General features: G+C 40.2%; 1 protein-coding gene across 1 annotated transcript in view; it reads left to right on the forward strand.

Annotated features, from left to right (window-relative positions):
- The window catches only part of LOC138970256 (uncharacterized), a 108,204-nt gene that overhangs the window by 41,851 nt on the left and 50,290 nt on the right, over positions 1–16,063 (forward strand). The window contains exons 15-16 of the mRNA XM_070342752.1: positions 802–936; positions 3,314–3,520. Coding sequence (XP_070198853.1) covers positions 802–936; positions 3,314–3,520 — 342 coding nt within the window. The remainder of the gene's footprint in view (positions 1–801; positions 937–3,313; positions 3,521–16,063) is intronic.

Here is a 16,063-nt window from a genome sequence, read left to right on the forward strand (position 1 = left end):
GAAGAAAGTACAGTAATCTACTTCACAAAGTAAATTGATGACCCGTCGAAATGTACACATGGTTATCCTACAATAATAGGTTTGCAAACACATAATTTTCTCGCTTGATAACGTAATCTTTCTTTTCTCATTATGAAACCTAAAATGCGTATTGATGAATGTATTTCGATCTGATGTAGGACGTCTGTACCTTCAATCTCTCGATTTACTTGTCCAATTATTGATCAGCTTTTTATATCTTCATATACTCATTCATTAACGTATTTGTCCATTCATTCATTTGTGTATTTGTTCATTTATTTGTTTACTCATTCATTTATCTATTTGTTCATTGATGCATTCATTGATTTCTTTATTCATTTATTTTATTTAAACTTAGCCCAAACAATATTGCGACAAATTTCGCACCCTAGTTACACACACTAAATATGCAAGCCACCTGAACAAAAAAGCATGTTCTGGGTAGATAATTGAATTGACTTTTTCCTCGTAGGTTAAAGTTGCCAGGTTGTGCATATTATAATTGGTCCCTTCCAATTTTGTCACGTCGATTTTTGGGATATCCTTTTTTGAGCATCGGTCACGTGATCTCTGTAAACAAAATCTTTGATCCGAAAGGCGCTCAAGATAGTCAAGTGGACGGCCTTAAATGTCATAGAAAGTTTGAAATAAATGACACAGGAATTAATGCTTTAATTGGGGTGTGACATTTTTCGTAGTAATTGTTTTGATCAGTTTATTTTTTTCATTAATTAATTCAATCCTGTGAAAAAAAATAAACATTCATTGATCTGTTAACAGGTGACATGGATCAAGACCACGATGGACATCTCGAGGACGAGGGCGACCTGGATCCACAGAAACAGCGTCAGACCCTCCTACCTGACGCTCAACGTGCCGTCTTCTGAAACCCTATCATGGCACAGGTTCTGGGGGGTAAGTGCTCTCTACACATACACACAGGCACACACACACAGACAGACACACACACCAACACCCTCGTCTTGATTCCCCGTCTATGTTACAACATTTAGTCAAAACTTGACTACAGAGAATTAAAAAGAGAAAAAAGCAATCAGCAAGTAATCAGAAACATGCATCATAGAAGCAATCAGCAAGTAATCAGAAACATGCATCATAGAAGCAATCAGCAAGTAATCAGACACATGCATCATAGAAGCAATCAGCAAGTAATCAGAAACATGCATCATAGAAGCAATCAGCAAGTAATCAGAAACATGCATCATAGAAGCAATCAGCAAGTAATCAGAAACATGCATCATAGAAGCAATCAGCAAGTAATCAGAAACATGCATCATAGAAGCAATCAGCAAGTAATCAGAAACATGCATCATAGAAGCAATCAGCAAGTAATCAGAAACATGCATCATAGAAGCAATCAGCAAGTAATCAGAAACATGCATCATAGAAGCAATCAGCAAGTAATCAGAAACATGCATCATAGAAGCAATCAGCAAGTAATCAGAAACATGCATCATAGAAGCAATCAGCAAGTAATCAGAAACATGCATCATAGAAGCAATCAGCAAGTAATCAGAAACATGCATCATAGAAGCAATCAGCAAGTAATCAGAAACATGCATCATAGAAGCAATCAGCAAGTAATCAGAAACATGCATCATAGAAGCAATCAGCAAGTAATCAGAAACATGCATCATAGAAGCAATCAGCAAGTAATCAGAAACATGCATCATAGAAGCAATCAGCAAGTAATCAGAAACATGCATCATAGAAGCAATCAGCAAGTAATCAGAAACATGCATCATAGAAGCAATCAGCAAGTAATCAGAAACATGCATCATAGAAGCAATACATAGAAACAACATAATACCAACTGTCATGAAGTGGTATATGGAATTAGTTATTTTTTTCTCGTGCGTGTTCTGCCCTATCTAACTCCTTTCACTCTAATTCAATACACTCCACACACAGAGTTTGGAGGATACAGACTTATTAATTTATCCTCACAAAAGCAATACAATATTCACATCAAATAAACAGAAATACGACTTTCCAGTTACAACCGTTCAATTCACACAATCGCTGCATACATGGTATTTCATGGAAACTCCAAAAGAATTAACCCAAGTCTTAATACAACATTCTCTTAAACCATCTCTTCTTTCTAAACCGTCGTGTATCATCTCTCTCGTTCATTCTACATTCACAACTAAACATTACACAAGTACTTCTGACATCAGTCCATGTATGTCATTCCGTCCACAATCAATATCCAAGCTATACTTATCTAATGGATCACTTAATCCATTAATGACACTACCATACATAGCATCACCATCTTAACATAACATTAATGACACTACCATACATAGCATCACCATCTTAACATAACATTAATGACACTACCATACATAGCATCACCATCTTAACATAACATTAATGACACTACCATACATAGCATCACCATCTTAACATAACATTAATGACACTACCATACATAGCATCACCATCTTAACATAACAGAAATGCGTAACAACATTTATGTTCAAGAAATTACCCAACAAAAACGTAATACAATCTCAACGAGAATCCTCTTAAAAACTTCACACTAGAATTTAGCGCACTTTGCATACACTAACATTTACATTCCAGCTATGTAGTCAAGCTTCAATAATATACAACATAATAAATCATTTACCCGTCTCAAGAAGGAGTGCTTGTTCCCCGAACACGCGCTAAACAACCTCCTCGGTTGAGAATCTTAGACGCTGTGAATATCTTAGTTCAAAACCAGCTATCTTTCCAACTCGTAAACACTATTCTGTTTAACCCAGGGCTATTTCCTCGTGCAACACACGAAACCCGTGATATCGCTTCTAACCTGTCCTTCGCATCACAATTCAATCTTTAGGGAGGTTAAAATCACGACGTGTTTCACAGCTCAACATATCTCGAAATCTTTGTGACAAAAGTGGCCAGCTGTAATGCTCACAATGGTACCAACGTTGACGTCAATGGCAACATGATAATACTTGTGTTCTGATGCTGCTGCTGCTGCTGCTGCTGCTGATGGTGATGATGATGGTGGTGATGGTGGTGGTGATAAAGATGATGATAATGATGATGATGGTGACGACAACGACGATGATGGTTATGCTGACGACGACGACGACAACAGCAACAACGACAACGATGGTGCTGCTGATGGAGGTGGTGCTGATGATGACGACGACGACGTCGACGACAACCAATGCTGTTTAAAAAAAGAATTGTTAAAATCTAAAAACCTGGGTTTCGGAGACTTACCTGTTCCCTCGTTCGATGCAAGCAGGTCCGGCCCCGCAACGTGAGCGAGCTGCTGACGCACCACATCTTCGTGGTGTCGATGGCGGCGGTGCTGTACCTGGTGTTGGACGGCACGCTCAACGTCCTCATCCTCGTGCTCACCGTCGGCAAGCACCTCCAGTCCTGGCTCAGCTTGCTCAGCATCACCAGCGTCACCGTCTGGGCGTTCATGGTCCTCTACGCCATCGTCAGGGTAACGCTTTTACATTCAGTCAGGTTTGGATTAAATGTGATCATGATCCTCTACACCATCGTCAGGGTAACGCTGCTTTTACATTCTGTCAGGTTTGGATTAAATGTGTTCATGATCCTCTAGCCGCAGTCAGGGTAACGGACGTCCTTATTCTGTTCGCTGGAAATATTTGTATACACAATATTACCTGTGTGTACCTGAGTTGACAACTTGTGCCCTTCATGTATAGATGAACACACACACACACACACACACACACACACACACACACACACACACACACACACACACACACATACACTCACACACACATAACACACATTGTTTGTATATTAGCGAGACATAACAGGTCGGCGTTGGTGTTGGTAAGAGAACAAATCGCTGCACATGACTATTGACCTTTGGGCAAATTAACGGGTCAAGTTCCTTCTTCAGTTTCGTAATACATTTGCAATGTACATTGATTTGAACTTGCGAATTGTAAAATCGACACAGTATTGCATGACCACTGCCGGGTTTTCCCGTTATCTGTCACCACGTCTGTGTTCACTCGCTGTGTCACAGCAGAAATGGGGAACTGCTTCAAAATAGCATGCAGTCACTAGTTGACACCGTGACAGCTCTTTAAGTAGCTCAGATTAATTAAAGTTAGTCCACCTAACGCGCCATTTTTGTAACTTTTTTTGACGATTTGGAACTTAATAAGTTCAAGGGACATACGATGTACTGTAAGTTAGAAACACCTGCAATGATTTGTTTGAAACTGCTCCGAAACTATGCCAAATAATTTAATGAATTTAAATGAGCGAGCGGCTTGCTTTGCCCGCTCTCCTGTGTCAGGAGTCCAAATTCCCTTCGTCATCATATTTCATTTAGTCCTCAGAGATATACCCATTCGTCAAAGCAAATTAAAAACGTTGGATTGAGGAAGTCAAACCTTCACACTAGCAAACGCATGCACATTACGTGCCGTGCAGGACGATAACGCTTGGCATTATATAAAAATACACACGGTCTATAGAGACTACCAAACACAGCATTAAGATTTGAACATCGACCGCTCAAACACTAACTCTAAGCAGAACAATGGGGACTGCGCATCAGAGCGAGAAATAAATACAGAATGCAGAATCTTTAATTGCCCAAGGTTAGGAATTTATGATGAAATTGCGGTTAGGAAACATTTCAATCCAGCCATATACACAAACACACGCATCATTTATACAAACTGATCAACAACATTAATTTAAAAACAACACTGGACAGCATAGCCTACGTTTTAAAAATACATTCACTAAAACTAGCAGTATACACTCAAAGCTTCCTCGCCTCAAGTCACACACACACACACACACACACACACACACACACACACACACACACACACACACACACACATACACACATACACACATAAACAAACACACACACACACGCACGCACGCACGCGCACACACGCACGCACACACACACACACACTCACACACATCACTGGTTCATGCAATTTTATAACGTGACAGAAATTGCGGTCGCTGCTAAAAATAAAAGATAACAAATTAAAACATGAAATGCAATAAACATAGATCTGATGGTCAGCGATCACACACACACACACACACACACACACACACACACACACACATACATACATACATACATACATACATACATACATACATACACACATACATACATACACACCTTTTTATAGATAAGTATCACATAACTGAGCACCATGTGGAAGTTAAAGTAGATTAAGAGATACAGCTATCACAGCACTTTCCGCAATCAATAAAACCAGACTATTCGGGGACGCGCGGGTAAGTAAAAATAAAAAGACCAACAAATACTGTACTCACGTGTTTAACGAAGGCGATACAAATCGTTGACGTTTCTGCCCTATAAGAGGACAGACGATATAAGTTAGAACAGAACAGATAATATAATATTATTCAATTGATCATTCAATGTGATCCAGGTGAACTTTGATTATGTTTCGCACGTATGATTCAGTCCCTTTATTTATTTACGTTTTCTGAATCTAGAATAGCCTTATTACTATGTCTGTTTGTTTTGGGTTGTGAGAACTGTTCTTTTTTCTGTTCTATCGTCTGTCCTCTTCTTTTATCCGCTCTGTTTCGTGTTTTGGGTTGTGAGAACTGTTCTTTTTTCTGTTCTATCGTCTGTCCTCTTCTTTTATCCGCTCTGTTTCGTGTTTTGGGTTGTGAGAACTGTTCTTTTTTCTGTTCTATCGTCTGTCCTCTTCTTTTATCCGCTCTGTTTCGTGTTTTGTGTTCCTGAGGAAGACCCAAGGGTCGAAACGTCCAACCTTGTGATTTGTATTGTCTTCGTTAAACACGTGAGCACAGTATTTGTTGTTATTTTTATTTTACTAATTCTAAGACCTTACTCGTGTGTGTTTTCATCTATTCAACACCTAATACGAACTCTGTAGCTCTCGGCTCAATTTCAAATCTGTATATCTAGGAATAGGGCGTGTAATACTCAAGGGCGAAAGCTAGGACGAAAATGATGACTGGCGTCACAATGAGAATTACTGTCTGGGATTCGAACTCAAAACACAGCAGTTTTCAATTTGAGTAACTCGGCGCTCAAACGTTTATTTTATGGTATTCCTGGTGTGTGGTCACACTACTACAACCCCCCAACCTGAACAGTATAGCTCTTGGGGCGATGGTAGAAAGGTTTTTCCTAGAATTTAATGACACAACCAAAATGAAAGTAATGTATACTAAAACTAGACGAGTAACAAACAGGGCTCTCAGGCCGATTTTAATGCACAGTCGGTACTCCCGGGCAAATTTGGTTTTATTTGACAGACAAATGCATATAGTCTCTGAAACAATCTTTCTAGGTACCCAAAAGTGGCAGCAGCTATACGCAATTTTAAGGCAAAGTAGCTCAGATATTTTGAAAAATGCACTTTCAGAAAAAATCACTTTGTTGCAAAAAACGGCAATATCAACTTAACCGCAGGCAGCAGAGTAGATATTTCTGAGTGAACTATCAAGTAATTGGAAGGTGTTAAACAGCAAGTGGAAAGATTGTTTGAGTGCAATACATAGGAGCACCAGGAGGCCTTGCATTTAAGAAATTGTGTTACCTCACGTCTTTTTCACTTTTCTGGATAATGTCAACTCTTCTCAAAGACGTTTTGTATACCACAATCTAATCAAATACATATCAGAGGAAAGTGTAATCATCGGGCATTTAGTTGCAAGTACCTCTGATGAGATAGCGTATAAACACAAAGTGTGAGAGTTCAGTTCCGAAGTACACCCCCTAATTTTGTAAGTCAAAGTTATGTCATGAAAGCCTTTTGAGAGGCACTATGATAGGTAAGGGTGGAGTGTAATGGACCTAACATGTACGCTGATACATAGAACAATGCCTGCTCTAAGCGTACGGGCAAAATATATAAAGATACCTGTAAAGAAATTTATGTGCGAGACGATAACTGTGTGATGAGTCTCATTCAGTGAAATAACGCCTTTAATTGCGTATCCTTACATTTTCAGGCAGTGCTGGTTTTCAGAAGAATTGCTTTTAAACCTCCAAAATACCCGTCAATATAAAGTAAGAAGATAGAATGTAACTGTGATTGACAATATGCGCCATATGTATTGAACATTCACTGAAAAAATCGGGTGCATACCGTTTTTGGCAGTTTTACGTTTCACTGAAGGAAAAACGGAATGTAGTGTGTTATACAAAACTCTCTGTTAACACGATTTACATAGAATAAAGAAGTACAATTTATGCCATGTAGTTACTGAATGTAGGTTGAACTTGTGGAATATTGTTTGAATATTGCACCTGCAATGATGACGTCACACGTGACGTCGAAGCTACAGGGAAGTGAGGTGTAAAGTATAGAATGAGCACTGTATACTAGTCGGTTCTCAGCCCGATTTTAATGCACAGTCGGTACTCCCGAGCAAATTTGGTATCATTTGAAAGACAAATGCCCATAGAATCTCACCCAACCTTTCTAGAAACCCAAAAATGGCAGCAGCTATACGCACTCTTGATGCAAAGTAGCCCAAATATTGTGAAAAGTATACTGCAGAAAAAACACTTTGTTGCGAAAAATTGCCATATCAGCTTAACCGCACCCATCAGAGTGAGTATATCAGAGTGAGTTATTAGGTAACTGGAAGGTGTAACACGGCAAGTAAAAAGCTTGTTTGACTGTAGCACATAATAGTGTCATCAGGCTGTTTGAGTACAACGCTTTGCACACGGCCCTCTGCGCGCGAGCACTGCGAGACAACACAGTTAAAGAAGACGCGGGTGACGAGCCTCCTGCGACCTGTTTTCAGGGCGTGCTAAATAACCCTTCCCCGAAGAAATTTCGTGCGATATTAACGCAATCCAAAGCCAGTGAACCCTGCTCTTTTGGTCCCACAAATATAACATTTGCATTGACGAAAAGTATTGGGTCCTGGCAAGTGCATGTACAAGCGAAGAAAGATTAAAGTTACTCCAATGGAAAATTTTACATAATATTTATCCCACAAATATTTCATTGCATAAAATGAAGTTAAAAGAAAATAGTTTATGTAGTCTTTGTAATGAAATGGATTATATTGAACACTTCTTTTGGAAATGTAGCAACATGAAATTGTTTTGGGAAAATGTTAGAAGATGTATATTTGTTAATACGGGTGAAAATATTATATTAACAGAAAAAGATGTATTGTTTGGTTATTCTCCAGAAGTGCAAACCCCCACAAACAAAATTATTAATCTTGTTTTGCTCATTTCAAAAATGTGTATCAGTAAGTATAAATATGGTAGGCCTATTGATATAAATGTGATGTTAGGATATGAATTAACGTTGAGATATTTCAGTATTGTGTAAATGTTGAAGGATGAATGATGATACGTTGTAGACGGATGCCTGAATTTTTTTATTAAAAGCCCCACAATGATGTGCTTGGCAAATTTGTCATCAGGCCTTGCATTTCGGAAGTTGTGTTATGTCATGCCGTTTTTACTTTTCTGGATAATGTTAATTCTCCCTGAGGACGTTTCATCAGACACAATAACCTGTCAGAGGAAAATGTAATCATCTGGCTTCTTGTAGCAAGTAACTTGTTGCCTCTTAAACACAAAATTAGAGAGTTAATTACAGAAGTACACCCCCTAATTTTGAAAGTCAAAATTCTGCCCGGAAAGTCTTTTGCTCTCATTATGACGTGTTGGAATACAATTTGATGGACTTGATATGTATGCTATAACATAGACAAATGCCTGGTCGACTAGTAGGTGCAATATTTAACATGTTGCGTAAGGCAAAATTACTACATTTAGTCAAGCTGTGGAACTCACAGAATGAAACTGAACGCACTGCATTTTTTCACAATGACCGTAGTCCGCCGCTCGTACAAAAGGCAGTGATCGAAATTGACGAGCCTGTTTAGCGCGGTAGCGGTTGCGCTGTGTTGCATAGCATGCTTTTCTGTACCTCTCTTCGCTTTAACTTTCTGAGCGTGTTTTTAATCCAAACATATCATATCTGTATGTTTTTGGAATCAGGAACCGACAAGGAATAAGATGAAATAGTTTTTAAATCGATTTCGGAAATTTAATTTTGATCATAATTTTTACATTTAGTCAAGTTTTGACTAAATGTTTTAACATAGAGGGGGGAATCGAGACGAGGGTCGTGGTGTATGTGTGTCTGTCTGTCTCTCTGTGTGTGTAGAGCGATTCAGACTAAACTACTGGACCGATCTTTATGAAATTTGACATGAGAGTTCCTGGGTATGATATCCTCATAAGCTTTTTTTCATTTTTTGATAAATGTCTTTGATGACGTCATATCCGGCTTTTCGTGAAAGTTGAGGCGGCACTCTCACGCTCTCATTTTTCAACCAAATTGGTTGAAATTTTGGTCAAGTAATCTCCGATGAAGCCCGGACTTCGGTATTGCATTTCAGCTTGGTGACTTAAAAATTAATTAACCCCTTCACTGCCACAGTATGACAGCATTATCCGAACGGTCTATGGGAAAGAAATGTGTTTAGAACCCCTACAAGTACTTGGACAGTGGTTACCTCCCATTTAGTTTTCAGAAATGTCCTGAAATGTTGTTGACACAAATCCCACGTATGAGATACGGTTATGGGCGTAGGACAAACCGAAAATGACCACGTATTACATACGGGGTGGGCAGTGAAGGGGTTAATGACTTTGGTCATTAAAAATCTGAAAATTGTAAAAACATTATTTGTTCATCTTATTCTCCATCATTTTTTGATTCCAAAAACATATAAATATGTTATATTTGGATTAAAAACAAGCTCTGAAAATTAAAAATATAAAAATTATGATCAAAATTAAATTTTCGAAATCAATTTCGTTGATGACACAACCATTTGTCGAGGATAGCGTAGGCACCCGGTCTGCTCCCCGCCTAAAAAAGGCCAGTGCCGTTCCGTCTTCGAGGGACTGCGTGGGTTTCATTTCGGAGTTTTCCTTCTCCTAGACGAGTTTCCTTCCATGGATGATGAGCCTCCTCTACCCTCGTTTTGAATTCAGAGTGGTCTTCTCTTAGGATAGCTGCCTGCCAGGGTTGACGAGCCTATCCTGCCCGGCTATTTTGACCCATAGCTGGAGGTTGGTTCGTGGGCACCTGGGCGTTTCCACACACCGGTGGGCCCGCATGCCGCACGTCTAGGGGCCAACCTCCTCCGAGTCCTTGTAGTCTAGCCTGGGGCCTTGCGGTACCCAGTTTACGCCTGTCGCCGCGATGGAGGCACTACATAGGGCTTGTTGTGGAGAGGTTATTGTACTGGCAGGAGAGACTGACGCATTCTGCTCTCTTTTCGCATTGTCCTAAAAAGGACAGACGGTGCTAGCCAGCGGTGAGGGCTGAAAGCGAGAAGTGACAAGCACAAGACACTTCGCCAACACACTAGACACGTCACACAACCGTTTGGCAGGCCGAAATCAATTTAAAAACACTTTCATCTTATTCCTTGTCGGTTCCTGATTCCAAAAACATATAGATATGATATGTTTGGATTGAAAACACGCTCAGAAAGTTAAAACGAAGAGAGGTACAGAAAAGCGTGCTATTCTTCTCAGCGCAACTACTACCCCGCTCTTCTTGTCAATTTCACTGCCTTTGCCATGAGCGGTGGACTGACGATGCTACGAGCATACGGTCTTGCTGCGTTGCATTGCGTTCAGTTTCATTCTGTGAGTTCGACAGCTACTTGACTAAATGTTGTATTTTCGCCTTACGCGACTTGTTATATTTATAATTTTCAGCGCTTGTTTTTAATCCGAATATAACATATTTATATGTTTTTGGAATCAGAAAATGATGAACAATAAGATGAACGTAATTTTGGATCGTTTTATAAAAAAATTATTTTAATTACAATTTTCGGATTTTTTATGACCAAAGTCATTAATTAATTTTTAAGCCTCCAAGCTGAAATGCAATACCAAAGTCCGGCCTTCGTCGAAGACTACTTGAAAAATGAGGGTGTGACAGTGCCGCCTCAACTTTTACAAAAAGCCGGATATGACGTCATCAAAGACGTTTATCCAAAATATGAGAGAAAAGTCTGGGGATATCATACCCAGGAACTCTCATGTAAAATTTCATAAAGATCGGTCCAGTAGTTTACTCTGAATCGCTCTACACACACACACGCACAGACACAGACACACACACAGACACACAGACACAGACACACACACACACACACACACACACACACACACACACACACACACACACACACACCACGACCCTCGTCTCGATTCCCCCTCAATGTTAAAACATTTAGTCAAAACTTGACTAATAATGTAAAAAGATACACGTAAAAACATTATTGTGAGAGACAGTTTTGTTTGTTATTAGCTTTTCTTACACAAATTACGCCTTTGATTGCGCATCCTTACATTTTCAGCTAGTGCTGATTTTCATCTGAATTGCATTTTATCTTCCTAATTGTTCCCCAATTCTAAGTTAGATGATCATATGTATCCGCGATGCCCTTCACAGCAGACTCTGCAGAGTTGTTCGCCTTACAAGTTGTCCGCTGAACCGATTTTGGTTTTTCTGTTCATCTTCCCAGATCCATTCCCAGTAAATCTTCCTTATCTTCTCCAGTGTTTTGCGTTTATCTCCCTTCCTTCGTGTGGCGTCAATCCATATTCCCGTTACTATTTTTAGAAGGTCACTGCACTGTCCAGAACGCGGCTTTCCTTGCATGTACCCGTAAGTTATCCTCACTGTAAAAGTGCAAAGGTCGAATCTATTTATCGAAAAATCCACTGTCATCTATCTCTATATATTTATATATATAGATAGATATATACGGCTTCTGTGTGTGTGTGTGTGTGTGTGTGTGTGTGTGTGTGTGTGTGTGTGTGTGTGTGTGTGTGTGTGTGTGTGTGTGTGTGTGTGTGTGTGTGTGTAGGCAACACATGTGGATTGTAGAGTTCTGTTTGTGATGGGGTCTGGCGGCTGTTGTCTCTCTGTATGTTCTGGCCTTTGAGAAGCCATACAGTTATTAAAGGGCTTAGAAATAAGCTCTAAAATTCTCAAACCCCTTTGAGAGGACTTCGCCTTCAAAGGTAAGTGTGGTGTTTCGGCACTCGGTTACCGATTTGGCGTCGTCGACAGGGATGGGACTCGACATGATATGTTCAGGCCACTGAATCATTTTCGTGCTGTTCCCATTCCACCAACCTGGGAGGGACCTAAGCTTGGCGGGTCCATGGTTCGGAACTTTGGGGACAAAGTTCATTCAAAGGGGGTCGAGTGTGACAGGGAGACTATCGTCGCCCTTCACAGCAGACTCTGCAGAGTTGTTCGCCATACAAGTTGTCAGCTATTTATAGCTAGCTCGCCAGGCAACACCTGTGGATTGTAGAGTTCTGTTTGTGATGGGGTCTGGCGGCTTTTGTCTCTCTGTATGTTCTTGCCTTCCTTTGTGTGGCACAAACTGGTGGATGAAAATGTTCAACACGTGCTCTAAGACGGCGAACCGCCACGCTGTCTGTCTCTGTCTCGCGATTCACCCGGCGAAGCCGGGTATTCCTCTAGTAGCTATATATGTGTATATTAATATTCTCAATCTCAAGACACGATAGGTAAATCCCAGTTGTCCCGCTGGTGATATATTTCTTAGAGTATGACGTCATGACTTCATTCTTCTGTCTTTGCAACGCTTTTCCTTTTATCGCTTTTTGTTTTACTTTAAGAAAAAAAACATGCATGTTTTTTGTACAACAGCTACTGAGCTAGCTGTCCATAGTCTGTGACGGTTGTATACGTCCTGTCGGACGACGGGGGACGAAATCATTAATGCGTGCTAGAGTTTCTTCCCCTCCATAGCTTCCAGCAGCAGCCATTTTGGATTACACATGTGCTGTGTGAAACCACCAAAATGTCACCACCCAAAAGGTAAGCAAATAACTCTTTCATTTTTTACTTTTTTAATAACATTACATAAGTGAAATTGTTCTTCAATACCATTTTAGAAACTCAGTTTTTCAGTTTGTCTGAATATTTTGTGTTTTAGTGATAATGAGTAATCAAAGCGGCGTCCTCATATGAGGACGCTAGGCACGAACGGTAACAGGTTTTTAGAGTCATTTAGCATGATAGTTACTCAGCATGATAGTCACTCAGTATATTTCTTTCGGCAGATATAATGTCAATGAAGTGCTGGACATGCTGGAGGAAACCAACTACTTCCATCGAGCAGATGTCTTCATAGAGCCTCCACCAGTGGACACGCTCACGGATGAGGATAGTGGTGATGAAGAAGAGGGTCCGGCTGTTGAAAACCTGAATGGAAGACAGCTGTCAGCAAATGCCTCAGCAACGATTATTTTTCCAGATGGAAGGCCTCAACAACTTTGTCAAGCAACAAAGCCTCAGCATTGACGACTATTTCACAGATGACAAGAGCGGATTCGTTGCGGTTCGCTGGAATGACAACAGCGTGGTGAACGTCGTATCCAACTGTGTGGGCATCCATCCTGTTCAGACAGCCAGCCGTTGGTCCAGATCTGCTCACCAGAGAGTGCAGATCGGTCAACCGTTTCTGATCTCCCACTACAACAAGACCATGGGTGGTGTCGACCGAATGGACCAAAATGTGGACACGTACAGAATCGCCATAAGAACCAAAAAGTGGTGGTGGCCTATTTTTGCTTACATTGTAGATGTTAGCGTGCAACAGGCATGGCTTCTGTATCGACACACAGCTGCAGCGACCAACACTCTACTGGACCTGCTTGCAGTTCGCCGTGCCATTGTCAAAAACTATTTGGCCAAAGCAGCACAACCCCCACCTGTTGGTCGTCCACATGGCCACACTCCACAACTTGACCGTAGAGTTTCCAGAGCTGTACGCTTCAATGGGAGAGACCACGTGGTACAGTGGATCGACAAGCAAATCCGCTGTGCACTCTGTCACAAGAAATGCAGACAAAAGTGTAGAAAATGCGGCGTTGGAGTGCACGTGAAATGCTTTGAGCAATTTCACACTGAGTGAACTATACAGTTCCAATTGTTGACTTCTGTTGTCCTAGTCAAGGACTAAAACGATCATCCCTGTACTGCTAGACAAGTGCTAAAGTCCTGTACCGCTAGTCAAGTGCTAAAGTCCTGTACTGCTAGTCAAGTGCTAAAGTCCTGTACTGCCAGTCAAGTTCTAAAGAAGTATGAGTTTACTTATTTACATTTTCCCGGTCTCTCTGGTGAAGTGCACAGGCCGGATAAATTCTCGAAAAAAGCGCCAAATTATCACCAATTTGAACATGCAAAGAGACAGTTTTATTATTTTTATTATTTTTTTACTGTTATGTTCACACGTTCAACTGTTCACAGTTTGCTGATGCAAGAAATTAAAGATGTCCAATGTGTTTTGCAAGAAATTGTCTTATTTTGGTCTTGTTATTTACCCGTGCCCACTCGTGCCTAGCGTCCTCATATTAGGACGGTCTCTTTATAGCATATAAATCACAGCACGTGCCAAAATCATCCAAATGACAGTTACATATGACCTACAAATATCATTTGACATCAAACAAACAGAAAAAAAATTCCAAAAAAATTCAGGCATTAATGGGTTAAAAAGTGTCATTTGAACAAGATTGCGCGAAACTCACCAATCATAGTATTTTGTGTCTCTTTTGAAACGGACACAACTTTTGATCCCAAGGAAGAATGCTTTTGAAACTTAAAACACGTATAGGGATACAACCACTTGCTAAGCATGCACAATTTCAATGATGTTGTATTTGTTTCAGTGACGTTACCAACGTTCAAAAAGTGTTAACGGAAAACCGTTACGACGTCTATACTCAGGTTCTATTTCTTTCCACATATGACACGCATAGAGAAGAGAATATTTGTCAGCGTCCTGTGTAATTTGAAGAAACTGCTTCGTGTAGTTTTAGATTTATTGCATATCAACTGCAGCTACCCAGGACAAACATTCTAAAAAACCAGGATTTCTTGTCGTTATCAACCTTGTGGGCGCTCTCTGTCACACGTTAGATCAGCCTGACTGCGCGGCAGTTTTAAACAAAATTGGTAAGCCCTGTTAGCTAAGACTCCAGCAAAACTCACTGGTGTAAAGCATATGAAATATTGTTTAGTTTTATTCGCCTTTTTTACGGTTTGAAGAGAATCATGCTGTCAAAACCCCTCATTTTTGTAAGTAGGCATTAACAGGGACCTGTGACGTCATACCCAAATAATTCTCAAATCCTTTACACCTATTTTTGAGCAGAAGAAAGGCAATTCGTCATATACCCATATATTTCTGGCCTAAACACTGCTGTTTTACATAAGATCTGTAGCACTGAAGAAATATCCTCTCTTTTTTGTGCTCAGTGTCGTTGGGATGTTTTGCCTTCGAATTGTGAATTGACGCTGCTACTGCTGAGTTCCACGACACAATAATTTAGAAAGTATATTCATATGTCTTCCATGCCATTCAACGTTTTTGCGGGAGTACTGTATTGTAGGCAGTAAGTCTCACCAACAAGTATACAGTGTTTATTCTAGACTTTACACCTCGCTTACCTGTAGCTTCTCGACGTCACGTGTGACGTCATCGTTGCAGGTGCAATATTCAAACAAGCTCAACCTACATTCAGTAACTACATGGCATTAATTGTACTTCTTTATTCTATGTAAATCATGTTACCCCGAGAGTTTTGTATAACACACTAAATTCCGTTTTTCCTTCAGTGAAACGTAAAACCGCCAAAAACGGTATGCACCCGATTTTTTCAGTGAATGTTCAATAAATATGGCGCACATTGTCAATCACAGATATATTCTATCTTTTTAATTTATGTTGACAGGCATTTTGGAGGTTCAAAAGCAACTCTTCTGAAAACCAGCACTGCCTGAAAATGTAAGGATACGCAATTAAAGGCGTTATTTCCCTGAAAGAGACTCATCACACAGTTATCGTCTCGCGCATAAATATCTTCACAGGTATCTTTATATATTTTGCACCTACGCTTAGA

Source organism: Littorina saxatilis, linkage group LG7, assembly GCF_037325665.1.
Source record: "Littorina saxatilis isolate snail1 linkage group LG7, US_GU_Lsax_2.0, whole genome shotgun sequence".
NCBI lineage: Eukaryota > Metazoa > Mollusca > Gastropoda > Littorinimorpha > Littorinidae > Littorina > Littorina saxatilis.